This window comes from Halichondria panicea, chromosome 4 (genome assembly GCF_963675165.1).
Source record: "Halichondria panicea chromosome 4, odHalPani1.1, whole genome shotgun sequence".
Classification (NCBI taxonomy): Eukaryota; Metazoa; Porifera; class Demospongiae; order Suberitida; family Halichondriidae; genus Halichondria; species Halichondria panicea.
This window is the reverse complement of record NC_087380.1, coordinates 4,713,248-4,734,295: the sequence shown is the minus strand read 5'-3', so window position 1 is coordinate 4,734,295 and position 21,048 is coordinate 4,713,248. Positions and strand designations below refer to the sequence as shown.

The 21,048-nt window shown below is 39.7% G+C and overlaps 1 protein-coding gene and 2 long non-coding RNA genes across 3 annotated transcripts; all 3 read right to left on the bottom strand.

Annotated features, from left to right (window-relative positions):
- Window positions 1–541: 541 nt before the first annotated feature.
- LOC135335562 (uncharacterized) lies at window positions 542–1,247 on the bottom strand. Its single transcript, XR_010394534.1, has 2 exons — window positions 821–1,247; window positions 542–703 (listed from the first exon to the last, which is right to left on the bottom strand). It is a non-coding gene; the product is annotated as an uncharacterized LOC135335562 (long non-coding RNA).
- A 14,365-nt stretch (window positions 1,248–15,612) lies between these two features.
- On the bottom strand, window positions 15,613–16,739 carry LOC135335488 (uncharacterized). The gene is made up of 3 exons (XR_010394517.1): window positions 16,569–16,739; window positions 16,159–16,208; window positions 15,613–16,109 (listed from the first exon to the last, which is right to left on the bottom strand). It is a non-coding gene; the product is annotated as an uncharacterized LOC135335488 (long non-coding RNA).
- A 2,044-nt stretch (window positions 16,740–18,783) lies between these two features.
- Window positions 18,784–20,673, bottom strand: LOC135334710 (uncharacterized). The gene is made up of 2 exons (XM_064529988.1): window positions 19,107–20,673; window positions 18,784–18,842 (listed from the first exon to the last, which is right to left on the bottom strand). The coding sequence occupies exons 1-2, from the start codon at window positions 20,671–20,673 to the stop codon at window positions 18,784–18,786; spliced, it is 1,626 nt and encodes a 541-aa protein (XP_064386058.1).
- Window positions 20,674–21,048: the final 375 nt, after the last annotated feature.

The following is a 21,048-nucleotide window of genomic DNA, read 5'->3' as shown; positions in this document are numbered from 1 at the left end:
TGTGCTATAATTTTGTTGCACCTGGTCTGTATCAAGTGGCTATACCATGGGATCTGAAATTCAGGTAGTTTACTTTCTTATGTTCAACCCTAGTAAATGACGCTTGAAATTTAAGCTGGAAGGTATTTATAGTAAAACAAGGCTAAAAAATCTGCTATTGTAAAGGTCCAGCTATACATTAATTTTGTGTTTGTTGTGATATTATTGGAAAAATGCGATAGCTTTAATTATCAGACAGCTTTAATTAAAACAATGTACGCTGCTGCTAATTTTCTGCTTTAGTCACTATTATTTATGTACTAGGTGATGTTAACGAAATAGTTACGAGTTGAGATACGAATTTTTAAAGAAAAATATGTATTAACCCTTTCCCGGCTTTAATTAAAAAAACAAAATACAGAATATATACATATTTTTCTTTGAAATCACTTGCAACTATTTCCTACAGGTAGCCCAGATCCTGGGGGTACCATGACATCATCATCGTTACCTAGCAACTGACCACCCCCCACTAATTAACGATTTTTTACACATTTTACAATTATGAACATAAAGAATATTGTATGAAGGCATGAAGTAACTAAAAACACTAAGTAAGTGTTCTCAATGTTCTCACGGTGACATGGTTCAATCAGGATCAGCAGAAACTTCTCTGCGAGGTCGTATCGGCAGACGCTCTTTTCCCGGGAAATGTTTTCTTCACCTACACACAGGTTTACAAGTTCAATGGTGGCTCATGATGTCCACTTGTGTACTAACTAGACTAAGCATACCATACTGAAGCTATCCAGACTACATATGATACTCCATAGTTACTTACAAGGTCCAGGACTTTGGTTCATGCTCAGGAGCTTCTTCCTCCGGCTCTTCAGGCTCTATGTTTATAGCTTGATCTCTGAAAAGTAGTTTCCTCTCTTGGTATGATCCCAGTCACTGTCCTCTTACTCAACAAGGCCATAAGCATCATTATTCTCACTGTCTAGCTGCCCTAGAACCTCGCTGAGGTTGTACTACAAAGATCTTGTAGCCATTATCAAAAGGTCACTTTTCTTTCGACAGTACTGCACAAAGTGTACCTCGAGGCAAGATATTAAAGATACCATGTGAAAGAGCAGCCCAATGCGCATGTGCTGGTACCTACAGTGTGCGCATAGCTCCAACACAGCGCCCACAACGATTTTTTGAAAATTATCACTACCGCTGCCGTCATATGACGGCTAAAGCCGGGAAAGGGTTAATACTGAATATAATTACTGCACATGTGTAAATACTGCACATGTGTACATGTGTAATTATGTTGATCGATTACTCTGTGCATCCTTAAATGGGGTACCTTGAGTGTTTTCAAAGGCAGACGTACTCTCTACGATGCACAACCATGTGTTTCTACGTATTTAGCCTTGGCAATACAGCACAGTTGTTTCAGTGCAATCAAAATCAATCAAAAATGTGCCACTTGGTTTTGATTATTGTCCTTACACAAAAAGCAGGAAGCAAAGTACATCCCCTTCCTGCTGCACACAGGGGCTCTCCAACAATGATGAAAGTTCAATGTAATGTAAGTGGATAAAAATAATTACAAAGAGAGAAAGATATGGCTGGATACTAACCACTACCATAATTGTTATATGTTTTGCTTCTGTCACGCTTCTGTCGTTTTGGAGTTATGAGTGAGTTAGATATAAATACAAGATAAAGTGAACTAGCTAGCTAGCTAAGGTAAACTGTAAACTCTGTCTCTGTCTCACTACCACCTAGCTTAGTCGAATGTGGTGAGTACGAAAGCTCGAGTATATGAGTATAGGAGGCTGTTGAGCAATGTTTGTCGGTATAAAGTGTTCTTTCATTATATACCGTCAGCCATTTGTGAATGCTTTCTGCACCCTGTTCACCAATTGTATACGAGGTTGGCATTGTTGTAATTTGTTGCCCTCGATCAGCAACAAATCTCTCGTGATCCTCGCAAATGCCTTCTCATAGTCCCCACTTCTCATAGTCCTCTCCCCACATCCTCTCCCCACCCATAAAAACGTCAATACATAAACAAATGTAGCTAAAATTCAACAGGTATACCTTGTGTGCTCAGATCGTAGGATTGTCCGGTGCGCAGAATACACAGGTATTGTTAACTTAAAAATTCATTTTAAATGACCTTATGCAATTTTGAGATTGGTAGGATTGTCCGGTGCGCAGAATACACAGGTATTGATACAGCATAAAATTCAATTTTTTGACTGGTGGTATTCGACCAAATCTCAAGAAAAAGCCGAGTTATCTACCTAAATATGTTGAGAGACGAAAAGAATCAAATCTCTACAACACTGTATAAAGATAAGGATAGTGAAAATTGAAAAGACTAGTTAAAAAAAAAGATATCACCGTACTTAAATTGCAAGAAGCAGTAGGCACCACAGCAATAAAGTTGGACACTACAAAGAAATCTACTCAAAAAACTCAACTAACGTCTGAGAGAAAGGTACAGAAATTACAAAAAGCTCTGTATTGTTAGATTTTGTTGCTTTAGAAGAGTCCTCAGAAAAATTACAAACCGAAAATGAAAGTCTAAAGTCAGCGATTGTAGCTGTAAAGAAGAACTGCAAACAGTAAAAGATAGTATTTTTGTTGAGACTAAAAGTGGAAGGCATTTCTCTCCATCAATAAGAAAACTATATTATACTCTGCTAGCAAATCAAGTCCGTGCCGCAAGAATCAGAGATATTGTATCAACAGTTTTAGAGTGTTTTTTCCCGGACTGTGATATCTCAACCGTCAAGTTACATGTGCTGGCTATATTATGAGGCGAGCTAGAAGAATCAAAAGTGCAAAGTGCAAAGCCATTCCATTGAATTCTGATGTTGAATTCTGATGGTACAACAAAATATCAATGGTTTAGCTATTAACGGGAAACAGCTCATCAATTAAATTTATCTAACGCAGATTCCATTAATTGGACTCATCCAAAAATGAATTGGTTTATATTGTTGTGCCATTGAATAGCTTATAGTGTTCATGTGTTTTAATTATACATGTATACTATACTACGTACTTATATAATAATTATGAGAGATAAATTATGAGAGATAAATTAAGTATGCATATATATAAAGCATGTAGAGCATGTAGAGCATGTAGAGTGTAAATAATACTTCGCTCCATCGAAGACATAATTATATATTTAAGTCCAGCTTCCTGTTGAGCTGTGAAGTGAAATGTCTGTAAATTCTCTATCGGGTTTCCAGAGCAATAAAATGCCTAGCAACCATATACCGATAGAATGCGCATACAACAAGGAATAAAATGGTGCAACATGTGTTGCCATAGCAACCACGGTTATTACGCTCACCCGTTTTTATCATTTTAAATGCTCATTTTAAATGCTCAGCCAGCGGTGAGATAAAATCCAAAAATTTTATCATAAGGTATAAAGGCTTGTTGACTAAGGCTTGTTGACTAAGCTTGATTTTCACATCATAGTGCTAAGATATATCAATTTGAAGTACAATACGTACATGTATTACTATATCGGTGAACGATCTATGAAATTTACAAGCTCACATAAAGACTGTTTATTATTGCTAATTCTATTTTAGCTATACTATACTTATACTTACTACTGATATTCTAGCTATACTATACTACTTGCCAGAGTCACACAGTGAGCCCTCTCCTGGTCTTTCACCGTCCTGGTCCATAGCTCTAGCGTCTAGGTCCATGTCATGCATGTCTGGCATAAAGCTGGTAGCCGTATCCTACTATCCCCTCTCCTTCATAGGCACTGTCATCACCAGAGGAGACATCGCTATTGCTGTTCTCAAGCTGTTCAAGCACATCGGCACAAGTAAACAACCTAGCCATAGCTATAAACTTCGTGCGGTAAGATGCTAATGAAATTTTAACATAGCAACGTGGCTTGGAAAATTCTAGCTCTTCCTCTATGTGCGTAGTTCGAGCTACTTCCTAAATTAGAATTTCGGGCCACGATCGTGGTATCCTATATCCTATAGCCACCAACTTTGGTTGGCATATGGCAAATTAAATGAGCGGATATGTTCTCTGTGCTAGTATAATTATACTCAGCATACGCTTGCTCAAGGTTCTTTCGATTACGATCTATTTTTGCCATTAATATATTGCCATTAATATTTTTCTTCAATCCACCAAATAGTTAAATGAATACTCTGTGTCGTCAAAAGATAGTTGCTTCACAAGATAGTTGCTTCACACAACAATTATACCATGTCCATATCTTCTCCAATTGCACAACGTGCTTTGTCACTTATCGTAACACGACAGTCATTGGGTCGCCTTACTTTTTGTCGCTTTCGTTTCAGTAGTTTCGCCTGTGGGCTTGGCCGTCAGACAGCAAGATAATAATACTATAAATAATGCACTTGGGACTATCAGTAGCACAACATATCAGACTGACGGACAGGTGCCCACAAAGCCCAACATATCAGACTGACGGACAGGTGCCCACAAAGCCCAACATATCAGACTGCCCAACATATCAGACTGACGGACAAGTGCCCACAAAGCCCAACATATCAGGCTGACGGCTGACGGACAAGTGCCCACAAAGCCCAACATATCAGACTGACGGACAGCAGCCCAACATACAAGTGTCAAAATCAATTATTATATTTCAGGCTCAGATAGTCTATTTGCTATTGCCAACTTTCTTTTACCTAGTAATCTTTGTGCATGTGTGCATGTGAGCAATTGAGCACCATGACACACATTAATTTTCGCTAAGTCAGCAACAGTTTAGCTGTAACAACTTTGTGAAACTCTTGGAAACTGCATGTGTTAGTTTGCAAGCAACTTGGGAACATGAAGTAGGAACGGTTTGGAAACATCAAGTTTTACAATGTTGTATACACTTGGAAATTCATCATTGAAATGCTGTGTAAGAATCCGACGGTTAAAGTACTGCTTGCTAATTAACCACAAAATGAATACACATTTCTCATGAACAATGCATTGTAATCACTTGCAACTATTTCCTACAGGTAGCCCAGATCCTGGGGGTACCATGACATCATGACCACCCCCCACTAATTAACGATTTTTTTACACATTTCACAATTATGAACATAAACAATATTGTGTGAAGTATGAAGGCATAAAGTAACTAAAGACACTAAGTAAGTGTTCTCACGGTAACATGGTTCAATCAAGATCAGCTGAAACTTCTCTGCGAGGTCGCATCAGCAGACGCCCTTTTCAAGGGAAATGTTTTCTTCACCTATACACAGGTTTACAAGTTCAATGGTGGCTCATGATGTCCACTTGTGTACTAACTAGACTAAGCATACCATACTGAAGCTATCCAGACTACACAAAGTCCAGGACTTTGGTTTATGCTCAGGAGCTTCTTCCTCCGGCTCTATATTTATAGCTTGACCTCTGAAAAGTAGTTTCCTCTCTTGGTATGATCCCAGTCACTGTCCTCTTACTCAACAAGGCCATAAGCATCGTTATTCTCACTGTCTAGCTGCCCGCTGAGGTGGTACTACAAAGATCTTGTAGCCATTATAAACGGTCACTTTTATTTCAACAGTAGCGTACCTCGAGGCAAGATATTAAAGATACCACGTGAAAGAGCAGCCCAATGCGCATGTGCTGGTACCTACAGCGTGCGCACAGCGCCCACAACGATTTTTTGAAAATTATCACTACCGCTGCCGTCTTATGACGGCTAAAGCCGGGAAAGGGTTAATAGGCATGGATATAATAATGAAACATCCCTAATAATAAATTATACATTATAATAACTGTGCATGCAATGGAGACTACCATAACAATCTATAACTAAATAATTTACATGTAAGAGAATGTATTCACAAACGCACGAACAAGTACATATTTTTGATCAATGTTGCTCATATGTATCTGGAGAAATTTCTCTTTGTAAGACTTTGTACAAACATTGAGGTAAATGATTATTGACCGCTGTTACTGTAACTGTAACTTGATCCCGGAAGTAGGTGCGGGCCTAGTTATGTTGGTCATGTTCATCACACCTACTTTGTTGGTTTGATAGCATTGAAGATTATATTCTGATCGGTGGTGAAGACAGCTCTGTGCGGGTGTATGCAAAACATCAACGTAACCATAATTATTGCATGTGAAAGGCTTTCGCCACAACAGTGCTTTGTGCGGATATGTGCTCAGTCTTCATCCACTGAAAAGTGTTTCCTTGTTTTGGATAACCACAGCCACCTTTCAGCTTTTCTTGACTGTATGAAATCAAGCCTGTGTATAGTATCAATTAAGTCTACGCTGTTGAAATCCCCAGCTTCTATTAAGTTAAAATTAAAGTGTTCTTCTTCTTCAACATAAGCGATCTCGTCTAGTTTTGTAGTAGCATTATAGCTAAGAATAAATCGCTAAGAATAAATCCTTCATACCATTGAGCCACTACTACTGGTAGACTCATCAACAAATCTATGAAGCACGTGTCTTCCTACTAGTGAAAATGGGATCCATATGTATAGGTGTATCAATCTCATTTTCATTGTGACAATCAGTAGTAGGGTTAGCAGCAATAATTTCTTTGACCTCTTTAATTAGTTCAGACAACGGCCTTTTTTTCTTCAAATGTGTAAAAGTGATTCAATACTTTCTTTCTGACTTGTACCTGCTTTTTAAGAATTTTTTATCAGCAAATATCAGCAAATAATTGCTCCAATTCCTCCACAGTTACAATAAGATCTTTTCGAGTAACTCTCTACGTTTTTTTGCTTGAATCATTAGCTCCTGTCGTTCACAAACAGAGTGAGATTGTCCTGCTCAGCCTCTGGTAAGCCACTTCATTGTCTTGTTTTTTTTCACAGTAACCATAGTGCTTCTCGTGAGTTGTTTTATGTTTGGAATGGCTGTAGTTAAATAGTCTTCGCATAGATCATTAGTCGGCTTAATGTTTGACAGTACGTCTGGATCAGGGTCCCCACCAGGAAGTTGTCTACTGGCATACAAAACTAACTTCTCCGATGACAATTTTGAGAGTACGATGTCATCAAAGCCAACAAGCGATTACGATGGTTTTTATCTTGTGTGACTTCTGGGTGACTTCTGGGTATTTCTCAACTACATTTTTAGTTCAAGGTAGTGTTGACCCATTTGATTTGTTTAATTCTTGTGATTTGGCAAGATTTGTAAGGGTAGCATAAACTTAGCATATTTTTTTGCATTGCTGGTCTTCAGAATCTTTACAACGGATGTCGAGATAATCTGGAAACTTAACACCTCCAGCACCTTAACACCTCCAGCACCATATTCTGGTGTGCCATGAGCTCCAAATTCTTTTGTACAAAGCTATCCACTGCAGCATATTGATGCGAACTTGCAAACTTTCTGTATCTAATGGTGAAACAGTTTTTATGAAGGCTTTCCTTAGATTTACACCAAACAAAAATACTGTTTTCAAATGGTCCGTACTTTTCTTCATCGGTTTCTCTGCGATCATTTAGGAGTCTATTAAATTTTTTGCGTTGAAGCACTATCAGAACTTGAAGAAAAGCAACCGTAGAAACTATTTTACAAATTGGTATTAGCGGCGAAGGTACAGCTGTCCATACTTGAACCGGGTGGTTTGCCGGGTGCCCAAACCACACGCAAACCAGGCAGAATAACATCCAGATGACATTTTGATTTGAGCAAGTTCAACTCGGTCAGATGTGCGTGACGCTAAAACAAAGGAGCTCTTCGGAATGTCTTGCCTAGAGTTCCTTGCACCAATTACAAATTCACCTGATACCGACGGTGAGATAAAATCCAAAAAAATTTTTTTTATTGATCAGCCTCATCATAATTATGAATGTAACAGTGCTAAGATATATCAACTTGAAGTACAATACGTACATGTATTACTATATTATAGCGATGCTCCACCCAAGAGGTACAGTTGTTTTGATAAGGTGTACCATCGCCTCTGGTATACATTGTATAACCATCAGTCATCAGGTATCTCATTAGAACTGCACAGCTAGTGTGTACCTTCACTGTCAGACATCAACAAACTTTCATCGTCGCCGGACAGTCCATCACCCGATGACACACTTTTGTCCGTCATCGTTGGACAGTGACCCACTTCCATCAGACGGTCCACCCCCTGATACTGTTGACATCAGAGAGAAGGTGGGGCTCGGTGAACGATGTATGAAATTTACAAGCTCACATAAAGACTGTTCATTAATGCTAATTCTATTTTAGCTATACTATACTTACACTACTGATATTCTAGCTATACTTACCAGACTTTCACCGTCCTGGCCAGAAAAATGTTTACAAAAACTGAACCAATTTTTTTGTACGGTCAATGGAGACATAACTTTTGGGTTTGGACACGCCCTTCAAATTTGTAAAAACTGCACAAGAAAGGATCACGGTGTGGAACGATGAAGTGCATGTGAACGAGCAAGAAAGCCAGGATACGAGCATGAGAATGTCGGAGAGGGATGATGATAACTCACATGATAACAGTATGAGCAAAATTAATCAGGCACGTCAATCTATATAATTATAATTATATAGGACTTCCATTTGAACCGACATTCGTGGAGTTTACACCAAGCAGGTATCGTAGCGAGTGCTCGATTCGTTGTACCACTCAGCAGAGTGTCTGTCTGCATGAGTTGGATTAACTCGATTTTGATGACATCGACTCTCATCAGTTTGATACAGAAAGAGATACACTAGAGAGAAGCGAAGCTGTTTGGAAACAATCCCTGCTACCAGCCGTTAACATTCCTGTACAGTATTCTATAATGCAGGTAAGATAGGTAGACTATATAGTATAACGTTTTGTGGACCCGACCCGTGCTATATAACTATGACCTTCACGACAAAGATTGTATCACACTTGTGAAGAATGTTGGTGACACTCCTGACGATATGGTATATTTTTGTCGTCCTTAGATGTGCATGTCGCTAGTTATAATTATATATACACAAACACTAATCTGGGTCAAATTTGGGTCAGAGTCACGAGTATATGATAGAGAGTATCGAACGTAGGTATATCAGATGTATGAGGAGAGTATGTCACAAGCTGCACACTGACCAATCCAAGCGTGGATTAGTGAGCTTTGAAGTATCCAGGTGCATTTGGTATAGATGAGAAGGTACACATGACATTCATTAACATTTCATATGACTTCAGATAAGTTGCCATAGGTATAAATATTGAATATCCTTTCATCTCTTTTATCTGCTGCTGCAGTTCCCCCAATCTACTCACTGTTCAGGAGATTCCACCCACTCTGTTCTGGTAGTGGTAGAAGAGCAGTGCACTTTGATAAAGCTGCACCACCCGCGCAGCCACGTGGAGGGCATTCTATCCTCCTCACTCGTAATACGATCACTAACAACATCAACATTCGTGCTGGCTATTAGTAGCTGTTGTGGTGTTTCGGTTCCTCGTAAAGACACCATTGCACTGAAATGTTTCATTAGGGGAAGAAACGAGAGGAAATTTTCCTTGATTTTGTCCGCAGTACTAAACAAGAGCTCTCCTGGCATCCTGTGATGAAAGAAGACCGCTTTACCCATTTCGGCAACTTGTAATTGTGGATCATTTTGGAGAGCTGAAATTAGCTTGGACTATCACCTCTTGTTCTCGTTTAATGTCGTCAGGCCTATGTTATAGACATCTGTGTCAGGAGAGTAGACTAAAATTGTTGTTGCAGTTGTGTGTTTCACATGTCTCCAGACTCTTAGATCAGCTCTTCTGCGGATATACAGCAAGGGTGCTTGTGTACTGAATATGATCCAGCAATTATAATTTTCTGAATCTAATAGATTGCATGTTATTGCTTCGATTATTGATCGATTGATCGTTTGCATGGTCTACATTCTAAAAACTCTCTCCACTTAGCGGGGGGATGGGTAGCGGGTGTGAAGGTGATGTGTTCGTGAGTTGAGTGAAGCGTTCTTGCTAAAACATTTTGCTGAAACATTTTGGGATTGAAAGGCTGTTGCTGCTTTGGGTACGAGATGCATTTCGGCATTGTTTCCTAAGTGGAACCTATGGCTTGCCATCAAAAACAATTACCCAATTCGATGGTAACTTATTGGATCCAATTGTTGGTATCTCTTTCCAATTTTTCCTTAGGTATCCTTTCTCATCTCTTGGAATACTGCTCTTGAGTGGAGTCATACCCCTGCCCAGTCCTGTTGCACCAAGATAGAAGACACTTTGTTACCTGCTTATTACGAGTCAGTAAAGATCGTGGATATTTCTGTATGTGGTGTGGGATTAGCTTGTATCATAAGCTATAAACAGTGGTGCCATACATTTCAAAGCATCTAACCCCTAAGTAAAGCTCCCATGTGCTCGCCACATCCATCAGGCAGTTGTATTGTTACTTGATTAAGGTCAGGCATGCTATTCTGCTCAGTTTTATTTTCAATGAATGCATTTAACATAGTACGGTAGATAACTTGCCAAGCCTGGAGGAGGACCCTAAATACTTGGGAGCCGTCGAAAAGAGTGGGCAGTGTATTACAGGCAGCACCTCTTCGAATTTTATCTTTAATAGGATCAAAGCTTACAATCTTGTACAGATGTTTTCGTTTGTTACAGAGTGTCTTGAGATCTACTATACAAGAAAACTACTTAGTGTTGCGAATGGATCGATACGTTTCACTTAAATTCCAGGGTGTAAAAAGTGCTGGGATCACCCTCAGTTGCACAGCTGGTGAAGATGGCTCTTGTTATATCACATACCTGCTGTAAATTGTATTGCAACACTTTCGCCCGAGTCGAGGCTAAACTTTAGCTCAGTTCTGCAGTGCAAAGCTGTAATTTTTACTCGTCTCTACACCAGAAAAAAGACGAGGAGGTGTCCGCACACAGTTCCCATACTAAAGAAGTTGACAATCCTAATTTTAGTGGAACTGAATGGGATTTGATTAGAGGGCTAGCAGGCCAAGGTGATACAACTACATGTACAGACGCAGACGCAGGTTTAGACACAGACAAAATTGTGTCCGACATGGAACAAATCTTTGCTGACATCACTGAGAAAGCTCTGTTGTGGAATGGAAATGTTCATTAAGAGGTATAAAGACATGTTAAGTCTGCTAATGCTGCCCTAGCCTCGCAAGTTCCATTTGGATAGGTTTTTGGTGGGACAACCAAAAATACTCAGGGGGGATTTCTTCGTCGTAGTTGTCGTAGTCGTCGAATTCCAGTAAATGCGAAAGCATCTGGAAGTCCAGAGGTAAAGTGAAAGTCACACCGGTTATAAGCTATCCTAGCCAGAAAGCCTGCTACATTCGCTAAGCGCTGATACAGCTGTTGGAATTCAAAATGCTAGAATGTGCTATCGCGAACTTTGGAATAATTATGACTAATGTGTTAAACTGTAGTTTTGTGTCACATGCATCTTTAGGAATACATTATTTTCAATTTGTAGTATTATTCGTTATCAATTGCACTGCACCTATTGTGTCATTTGTGTCATTTGAAATCAATTATAATATAATTTGCAAATTATTAACAACACTTTTGAGCGAAAGCAGGCGAGAGGCGCACGCTTGCAACACTCGTTTACTATAGTACCATTCTAGGATTTTCCAAATGTTCTGTCATCGAGAAACTGCATTCAGTTAGTTTACAGCCTTGTTGCAGAGGAATCTTTTTAAATCGATAGCTCTCTGTCATCCAAGTACCGTATATCCTCAATGATGCGCAAACAATGATGCGCAACCAGGAGATACGTGGGCGAAATATGTCGGTAATGATTGTTCACATTGATTGGCGGCAGTTGGCAGGCAGTTGACCACCGTGCGAGCTATTTAAAGAACCAAAAAGTTTAGATTTTTCATGAACCATGCATTGTAATCACTTGCCTACAGGTAGCCCAGATTGTTACCTAGCAACTGACCACCACCCCTAATTTTTTTTACACATTTCACAATTATGAACACATTGCCTAAAGACACTATTACTTCTCAATGTTCTGGAATAGCTCTCTAGAGGAAATTCCTAGAAGCCTGATTACACATTCTGGGATCAGCAGAAAATTCGCTCCTAAGCCCGGCTCTTCAGGTTATAGCTCTTGGCATCTGAATTGGCTCAGCCATTGTGATTGTGATATATTAATGGATGAAATTTAGTAGGAATGTAGTTTTGTACAAAATGTACTCGTTTCGAGGTCATGTGACAGTGTGATTAAGAAGGAGGAGGATTAGAAACCAAGTGTAGCCACACCCCCAACAATTTTTATAAAGTACAACTCAGGTTCACCAGCCCGGATATGATGCGTATCATTTACAAAAACTGTCGCATTTTCTATTTAATGCCCTCTAATTAATGCCCTCTAATTAAATATGCGTATTTCAATTTTCCGCAATTTTCCGCTTCACATCGTATCCAGGCGGGCGCCATAAATATGGTGATATGGGAGTTGCACTTCATAAAAAAAAATTTGGGGGTATGGCTGCACTTGTATGTATTCCGGAAATTGTAAAGTTGTATATTTCACTGTAGCTCCACCCCTGAAAGTCACATGACTTTAAACACACGTTCAACATGTTCCTTCATTTATAAGACTACATTAGCAAAGTTTAATCATGTAATCAAGAAATCCACAATAATTAATTGAGCCATCCTTAACAACACTGAGTACGAGTGTCTCCCATCAGCTTTCTCTGTTTATCAGTAGCTGCTCTGAATGCCTTAGGACTTGATTTATCCTTGTAATACTCGAGTAGTGCTTCGGAAAAAGGAGGCTATTGAGTGGACGCTTACTAACTAATCAAGCCTACTCACCAAGGAGCTTTTCGAAGTCAAACACTCGAATGACGTGCTGCCGTACGGGACGCTGTCTGAACTGTGTGTGTGTGTGTGTCCCTTCCACATTCCACAGCGACTTGGAAACTGTGCTAATCCCGCTCAAGTTACCGATAGCTCCGAATGACATGCCTGTGCAACCTCTCATTGTGCCAAACATTACTCCGTCCAACCGCCCAACCGCCTCCCAGAATCTCCTTCACACTCCCCTGCCCAGGCCCGGGGATGCAATTTTGCACTCCCTCAATTTATCCCCCCTGCAGACCCTGCAGACCCCTTGTTTACTTGGGGGGAATACGACTGTGTGTGACCTTTTTCAAGGTCCCCCATGGAAATGCTGGAAAGCCTTTGCTTCCAATTCAGCAGCTACACTCATGCCCGCCTTTTCGTAAATCAAAACAAAAAGATCATACCTTTTAATGAACTACTGAGAGAAGGAAGAATACTACATTATCAGTGCCTGGTCGGTGCATGGAGTTTCTCAAATGCCATAATAATAATAATGTATGGTTACAGTAAGGAGGGCACTGTGGACCAAGGCAGCACCCAAGTGAAAAGCAACACCTAATTGGTAAATATTTTTTGAGTCTTTTATCGTATTGCCAAGCCAACGCGTATAATACCACCGTTCCTTGTCTGTCAGTTTATTATGTACAGTGTTGTAACACTTGTTATCTCTAACCCACAATAGTACGAAAAATTGTTGGCTGCTCAAAATTAATGTGTCCAGAACCGAACATCGTTACTCGAGAAGTAGTTCTTCTGTCAACATGCCCATGCCTTAATTATTGTGTCTCAACATAGTTGAAGTAGCTCGTCGGATTGCAGGGGGACCAAGAATGTAGCGGCTCAAGGAAAGACCTTGTTTATAAATCCCCATTAGGTAAAGTACAAAAATCCACTTGTACTACTGTACGTCGTTGAACATTTTCAGGTGAGTACCTTATGTTTACATGTATTATGTTTACTAACATCAAACTTGAGGATATATATAAAAATGCGGATGTCGCAAATTATGATTTTTCAACGTTGGATCAAGTACTTTTTGAAAATGAGAATGAGCATTTAGCTAGCTTTTTGTTTAGCTCCAGGTCAGCTACAGTGAGCAACTAGGTATTGCGACTACGTCATTGGATTTGTCATTATTATATCAAACAAAATCTGTACTACCACAAGTACTACCATCAGGGTTGTCAAGTTGTGTAATTATTGCCATGTAATAACTATTACATACTTACTGCACCATCGTTCGTCAGATCATTGCTCAATCTCACTGTACGATGAAGCTCGTTGGATCTCTGCTGAATGGTCCACATATTTAAATGTCTTCAGCACTTCTTCACTAGTGCAGTCACTAGTCGTTCACTTGTACTACATATTCCGGTAGGTAGTACAATTTACTTCCATTGTACATGTCCTTTTAGCTACCTGCCTTATTTTTTTGTCATACCTGGAATGTATTCCCCCCCTTCAGTGTTTAACATGGGCTTCTGAGTGCAAGAGAATAAGAGCTGAAAGAAAATTCCGGGGTCAAAGGACGCATCCTGGGCTTTATACTCAGAATTCCGGATTATAAAGCCAACATGCTCGTTTAAACATTTAAACAATGACATCGGTCCTTTTATCAATAATAATCGTGCAATAATCGTGCAATAATAATCGCCGTGCAAGAGTACACGAAGTGACTTGAACATTGGGGCGAAGGTGCTCTCAATGCAGTGGTATTTCTTTGGAAAGAAACTCAGTCTACGTGTTGTCTACACTTGTCCGTGTTTTCTTGCTGACCAGCTTGGTTTTCGATTGATTCAACAACATCGATCCTAGGTTCAGGCGCTTGTATGACGCATCAATAGTAAGCAGTGGCATAGGACTGACGGGGCTAGAGCCCCCCCCCTTTTGTGTCTTGATCTGTCAATCTATTCTGCACTGCACGCGTAGTTACTGGCAGGGTCATCTACTGCGCATGCTTACTGCTGATGTGCTTACTGCTGATGAAAAGTAATGACCTTTTTTTTAGGTAAAATTCCAAGCTATTCAGCGCCTGCTCTGGCCCTGCTCAATGGATTTGAGCCCTGCCCTTCCCAAAATCCTGGTGGCTATAAATATTATTTATAACTTATAACCTGCATCATGCAAGCCTCAACTAGTTCCTCTTCTTGAGCTTTTATACGCTCCCCAAACATTGGCAATAATTACGTCTTTCAGTAATCTGCCAAATGCAAGCACACTTCAATTATCTTGATCCTAGGCCTGCTGTATCATAAATAGTAAATGGTGCCTGAAGTAAGCTTACCTTTGAAGTATTATTGTTTTGTTGTTGCGGATCTCTCGTTGTTCTCATTGTCTCAAAGATACTGGTGCTTGTTAAACACTCTTGCCATCATGTTACTACAGAATCCTTGCAACAGGCAGAGTATGAGTTGTAATTGTGGATGCATGGTTTTATTTAGAGACATTTTTCAAAGTGCGTGATCTAGTGTCTGCGCAGTTTGACTCACAATACAACACGCATGGCGGCTTCAAACAGTACTTGAAAAACAAGCCGACTAAGTCGTATTTTTTCAAGAACTACTGTGATTGAGAACAGTGCTGATGGAAGATGCTGTGTCAATCTGTAACAAATCTGTGCTACTTACACCTATCATGTAAAAATCTCAATGGTGCCAGTGATGTGCCTGGCACCACTACTTTTCAGTTAGGTTTACCCGGTGGGTGGTCGAAGAGAGCGTTTACTTTAGGCTTTGTGGTGTGATGCTAAGCTTGCAAGGTGGATTTTATTTTCGACAAAGCCTAACTGTGACAGGGCCTAGGAAAACCCCCCTTAACGCGGCACTAATTAAATTAAGCTATAAGCCAATTTAGTAGAAATGAAAAACATGGGCAAAAAATTTTTTTTTTCACAGGTGCTAACTTCAACCCTTCCTCTACCTACCTGTAAAAATTTGGGTCTCTACAAAGCTTTAAACAGGTCAAGCGCGGACGTTGAAGAAACTCACCGAACGTTCATTTTTTATAATGAAATTTACTGTCTACGTGAGGGGAAATTCCCTGGGAATTTCCCTATTATTGTTAATTATTTTTAACAAATAAAAGAGGACAACTTGTAAGGACTATTTCATCAGCCCAGTACTTACAATCATCAAGAGGAGCCAGGTATATTATAGCTCCACTTCTTAACAAACATAATTTAGCAACAGAAATAGATTAGAAAGAGCAGCTATCTAGCTAGCTAGCTTGGCGTAGATCCACTCTTGTTTCTTTAGATGTACGTATCCCGTGCCACTTATCCTCATAAACACTCCATAACAACCTACAGATAAGTAGTAAGTTAAGATAGACACAATATCAATGTCACTTACATTCTAGCCAATAGACAAGCGTTTCTTAGGCCTCTGACACTTACCACCACCTGGGGGAACCATCAATATAAATGTTATACGACAATTCCACGCAGTTTCCTGGGCCCTCCATGATGTGATCACCCATCCCATCAGGCCTGTTACTACTAAGCACAATGGCAGTGATACCAGTACTAAATTAAAGGAGGAAAGCTTCTTATAAGGCTACTAATAAGTTGGATCAAGCCTTAGATCGATACGGACGAATACTAAGTGAAAGACTACCTATAATAGATCACTTAGGCTTCCTTTAAGCTGTATGAAGGACAGAGACACTTTCTGTAGGCTCCATACAAGTGAGGGATCTTTTATAAGACTGATACATTACACAGATAATAAGTACAAGCTTATAACAAGACATGAGAGCTTACCATTAGAGCGACGGCAGTCTTTGCCTCTTTATTTCTTCGAAGATCCTTCCTAGGTGCCAAGCAATCCAGCTACATAGCTATACTAGCTAGCTAGAGAGTCCTAGAACGCCTAGCCTTCATCTAACTAACTTGTCTTCTCCAGAACATCTTTTACAAAGCTTTATGAGTATATGGAAGTGCCCGGAAGGCAATAATTGAACTTCAATTATTCATGACTTTTGAGCGTTTTACTCAAGAGGGCGTTGCAATACCTTCGTAGCGTTCCCTCGAACATATCTCCGGATAGAAAATAGCTAGGAGCTTAGAGAACGCTTTATCCGATTCAACAATAAAAATAAACTCGGGTATACCCGCGTTAAGGGGTGTTTTCCTAGGCCCTGTCACAACTGTTCCTGCAAAGAAGGTGATGTGTGCAGCCACAGCAATTGCTAAATCATCTGCAGGTGTCAAATTCGAAGAACTGTTTAACAAGAGGATGTGTTAAGTGAGAATATGCGAATATGCACAGCAATATAATAATTATTATCTATTATAGTAGTACAATTACAGTGTTATTACAATGAGTGGTCGAATCACAATGTTGATTCACAACGTTGATTTAAGCTTTCCTCGAGATCAGGTCGGATAAAGAAGGCACCAGTTGATTTAATTTGTAATTGTGGTGTGCACGCCGTGTTTGTGTGTGTGTGTGTGGTGGGATGCGTGTGCGTGGTGTGCACGCCGTGTTTGTGTGCGTGTGTGTTGGGGGTGTGTGTGTGTAGAGGGCCGTGTGTGTGTGTGTGGTGTGCACGCCGTGTTTGTGTGTGTGTGGGGGTGTGTGGGGGTGTGTGTGTGTTTGGAAAGGGGGTAGGGGGTAGTAAGCACAAGGCTAACTGGGTTGGATGGAACCTCGTCCGCTGAAGCATAAAATTGACTCAAACGGAATGCACATTTGATTTTAATGAAGGACATTCAATTGACAGTTTTATTAATTATAGTAACAATTATAGTTTTTCCGGTCTTCAGAGGAGCACCAGACCCGTCATTGCCAGTCCACAAGTTTCGGTCCCTTTAATTTCCTGACTTGTGGATAGCTCAAGGAAAGGCGGGACCACTCCCATACATGCGGAGTCCGGGTGTGACTGTCAAACCATAGACTCTATGGTTAAACACCACAAAACATGCAGTTGAAAAGCAAGCTAAATTTCTTATTTCAAATATTTTTGTTTAGGAGGTACTCTATGTGCAACCTTATAATTATTGTATGTAAATTGTTATGTAAATTGTTATGTAATTAAGATAAGCAAAATGTAACCCACGTGACAACGTCAGTTTCTTTCTTTTCCATTGTGAGGATTCTTTTAGTTCTGTCTCTTTGTTAGCAGTTTTTAGCCAGTTTTTAGCACCATGACGATTATGTTTAGGCGCATGTGATTCCCATATCTGGGTGTATCATCTTACTTTAGGCGTTTTGTGGCTTGTAGCTACATGTACAATCAGTATAAGATCTAACCTTGGTTCTGACAGTATGAATTTTCCATTAGTCAATAGATGTTTGTGTTTGTGTGTGTGTGTGTGGGTGGGTGGGTGGGTGGGTGTGTGTGTGTGTGTGTGTGTGTGTGTGTGTGTGTGTGTGTGGGTGGGTGAAACCCCCACGAATGCGGGAGACCCTGTATAGGTGGGTCCCCCACATTCGTGGGGGACCCACCTCTAAGTTACGTTAGTACCTTATCAGATTTCAGCTAACATTAAGTCCTTTTGGGACATAAGTCTCTAAATTGTGAATCCAAAAGTCTTCTAATTGTTTCAGTTCATGTAAAGTAGTTGCTGTGTCTATTACTTGTACTGATAAGTTCGAGGTTTTGTGGTCCGGGAAATTGAAATGTATGCATACGTAGATTGTTTTGTTATTATTAATATTCCTTCTGTGTCGGTTTATTCTGTCCTTGAGTCTTGTCTGGGTGTATCCTACATATTGCTTCTTACATTTAGTGCAGGTTATTAGGTAGATAATGTTGTTTGAGTTACAGGTGAATGAATTTCTAATGGTGTATTGGCGACCTGTCGATGTGCTTTTAAATGAATTACCCGTGTTGTAGTGTTTGCAGGTTACACATCTCTGATGCTTGCATGTTTGGATTGTTGTTTTAGCATTGACGAGGTTAGGCATCATACCAGCAGTCGTGTGTGGTTGACAAGGTCCTTCATTACCTAGTATAAGAATAATATCTATAATTTACTCGTCTGTGGGGTTGATTCGTGCTCGCACTAATTCATTGCGTAGAGTTTTGTGGCCTAAAGTAATAAATCTTGGGTGTGAGACGTATTTAGAAATTGTTTTGTAGTTTTGTAAGATCGTGGATTTTAACAGACTAAATACTGGTGGAGGTAAACATTTTAGGATTGGTCGTCGCGCATAGTTTTTGGGTGGTGTTGGTGATAGATATCTTTGTCTCTCTTTATATGTTATAGTTTTCATTGTTTTGTTGATAAGTTGTTTGGGGTATCCTCGTTGTAATAGTCTTTGTTCAAATAGTGTGATTGTTGCATAGTAGTTACTAGTCAGGCTGTTTGTCAGGCTGTTTGTACGTACATATCTGATGCATTCTCCTTGAATAATACCTTTGTATAATTTGCGTGAATGGGCTGAGTTGTAATGTACGTATTGATATAAGTTTTTTGGTTTTTGGTATGTTTTCGTGTCGAGTGTGTTGGTGTAGGGAAAGGTGTCGTGCTTAAAAATAGTGATGTCCAAAAAATTGGTTTCTGTTTGAGAGTAACTGGAGGTGAAATGCAGTGACGAGTGAAAGGTGTTGAGAGCTGTGAGAAAGGTGTTTAGTTCTTCAGAGCTATGTGGCCAGATTACGAAAATATCATCTATATAACGTTTAAGTAGGAGTGGTTTTAATGGTTGTGTTGCGAGAAATTTGTTTAGTGTTATGGAGAGAAAGATATTTGCTATTGTTGGTGAGAAGGAGGCTCCCATTGCTGTACTGTTAATTTGTTGAAATGTTAGTGTACCAAATTCGAAATAATTGTAGTTAACGTTTGTGTGTAGCAGATGTATGATGAGATTAGGGTCACAGAGAAGTAAATGTTTTCGCTCATGCATTTGGTTATAAATAATATCGAGGCATTCTGTTTGTGGAATAGAGGGGTAGAGACTGTCAACGTCTATTGATACTAGTATTGCATCGTCAGGTACATGTAAGTCTTGTAGGGATTTTAGTAGATGTGTAGAGTTTTGTAGGTAATCTGTGTAAGAGCGTGCGAGTGGTTGTAGTACGTGATCAATGAAGTGGGCAGAAGGGGAGAGCATGGAATTAGAATGGGAAATTATTGGTCGTACTGGGGGTAGTTTCGTAAATTTTTTGTGTATTTTGGGTATTCCGTAGAACTTGGGAGGTTGTGTATTTTTGGGGTTGGGTAGTAAGCATTTTTTGAGGTTTTTGTGTATTGCGTTTAGTTGTGTTGAAAATTTTCTGGTCGTTTCCTGTAGTTGATGTTGTATATCTTCAGTTGGGTGTTGTAGTGTTAATCTGTACGTACTTTGGTCACAGAGTACAAGAGAGCATTGTTGTATGTAGTCGTCAGTGTCAAGTATAACTATGCCAAGATTTTTGTCTGCTGGTTTTACGGTGATTTCTGTTCTTTGTTTTTTTAGTTTGGTGAGGGCATATCTTGTATGTTTGTTCAGATTGGATGTTGTTTGGTTAAATATGAGTGGTAGTTTTTCGTCCAATTCTGTTTTTGTTTGGTCAATGTACGCTTCTAATGTGGACATTCGTGAATATACTTGAGTGTATGTTATATGATTCGATTTCGGTAAAAATTTCATTTGTCTGTAGATATATGGTCTATCTGTAAGGGATTGTTCAGGTTGTTCTTTTTTAGTCGGTGTTATGTTCGGTTTTGTAACTGCGTGTGTGTAGATTGGTCTGAGTGATCTTGCAAACTCATTGTATTGACGTAGTAGTTGGGGATATTGTACAGTATTATCAATGTTAGGGGTTGGTGCGAAGGAGAGTCCTTTAGTGAGTAGTGTTAGTTGTTCAGTGTTCAGAGATCGTGAGCTGAGGTTATGGACGGTTACGTTGGGAATCTTGTGTGTGGTGGGCCTAGGCATAAAAAATGATGATCTATTTTTGTTTGTTTTGTTGAGTGTGGTTGTGGTTCCTGGGTTTTTCTTTTTTTGCCTGTTTTTGTGATTGTCGTGGAGGTATTTTCAATAATTTTCTGTGTTGTTTTCTTTGTGTATTCTGGAAGGCAGTCGTGTGCTTCTATGTTACATTGTTCGAGGAAGTAGGTATGGAAGCAGATTAGAGTCTTGTAAGGGATATCAAACGAGCAAAGTTGTTGCTCAGTGTGTGTGATTATGGTAGTAAGTCTCTGTTTGGTGAGTTCTTGTTCTATGGTATTTCGTGTAATGATTTTGTCCAAGAATGTGAAGAATAGATTTTGGTATTGTGCATTGAACTCGTCAGCGATTTTTTGTTTTTCT

Coding starts and splice junctions, on each gene's coding strand:
- LOC135334710 (XM_064529988.1), bottom strand. CDS start 20,673: ATGCCTAGGCCCACCACACACAAGATTCCCAACGTAACCGTCCATAAC. Junction 18,843..19,106: donor CCTGACAAACAGCCTGACTA/GTAACTACTATG, acceptor TTATTACTTTAG/GCCACAAAACTCTACGCAAT.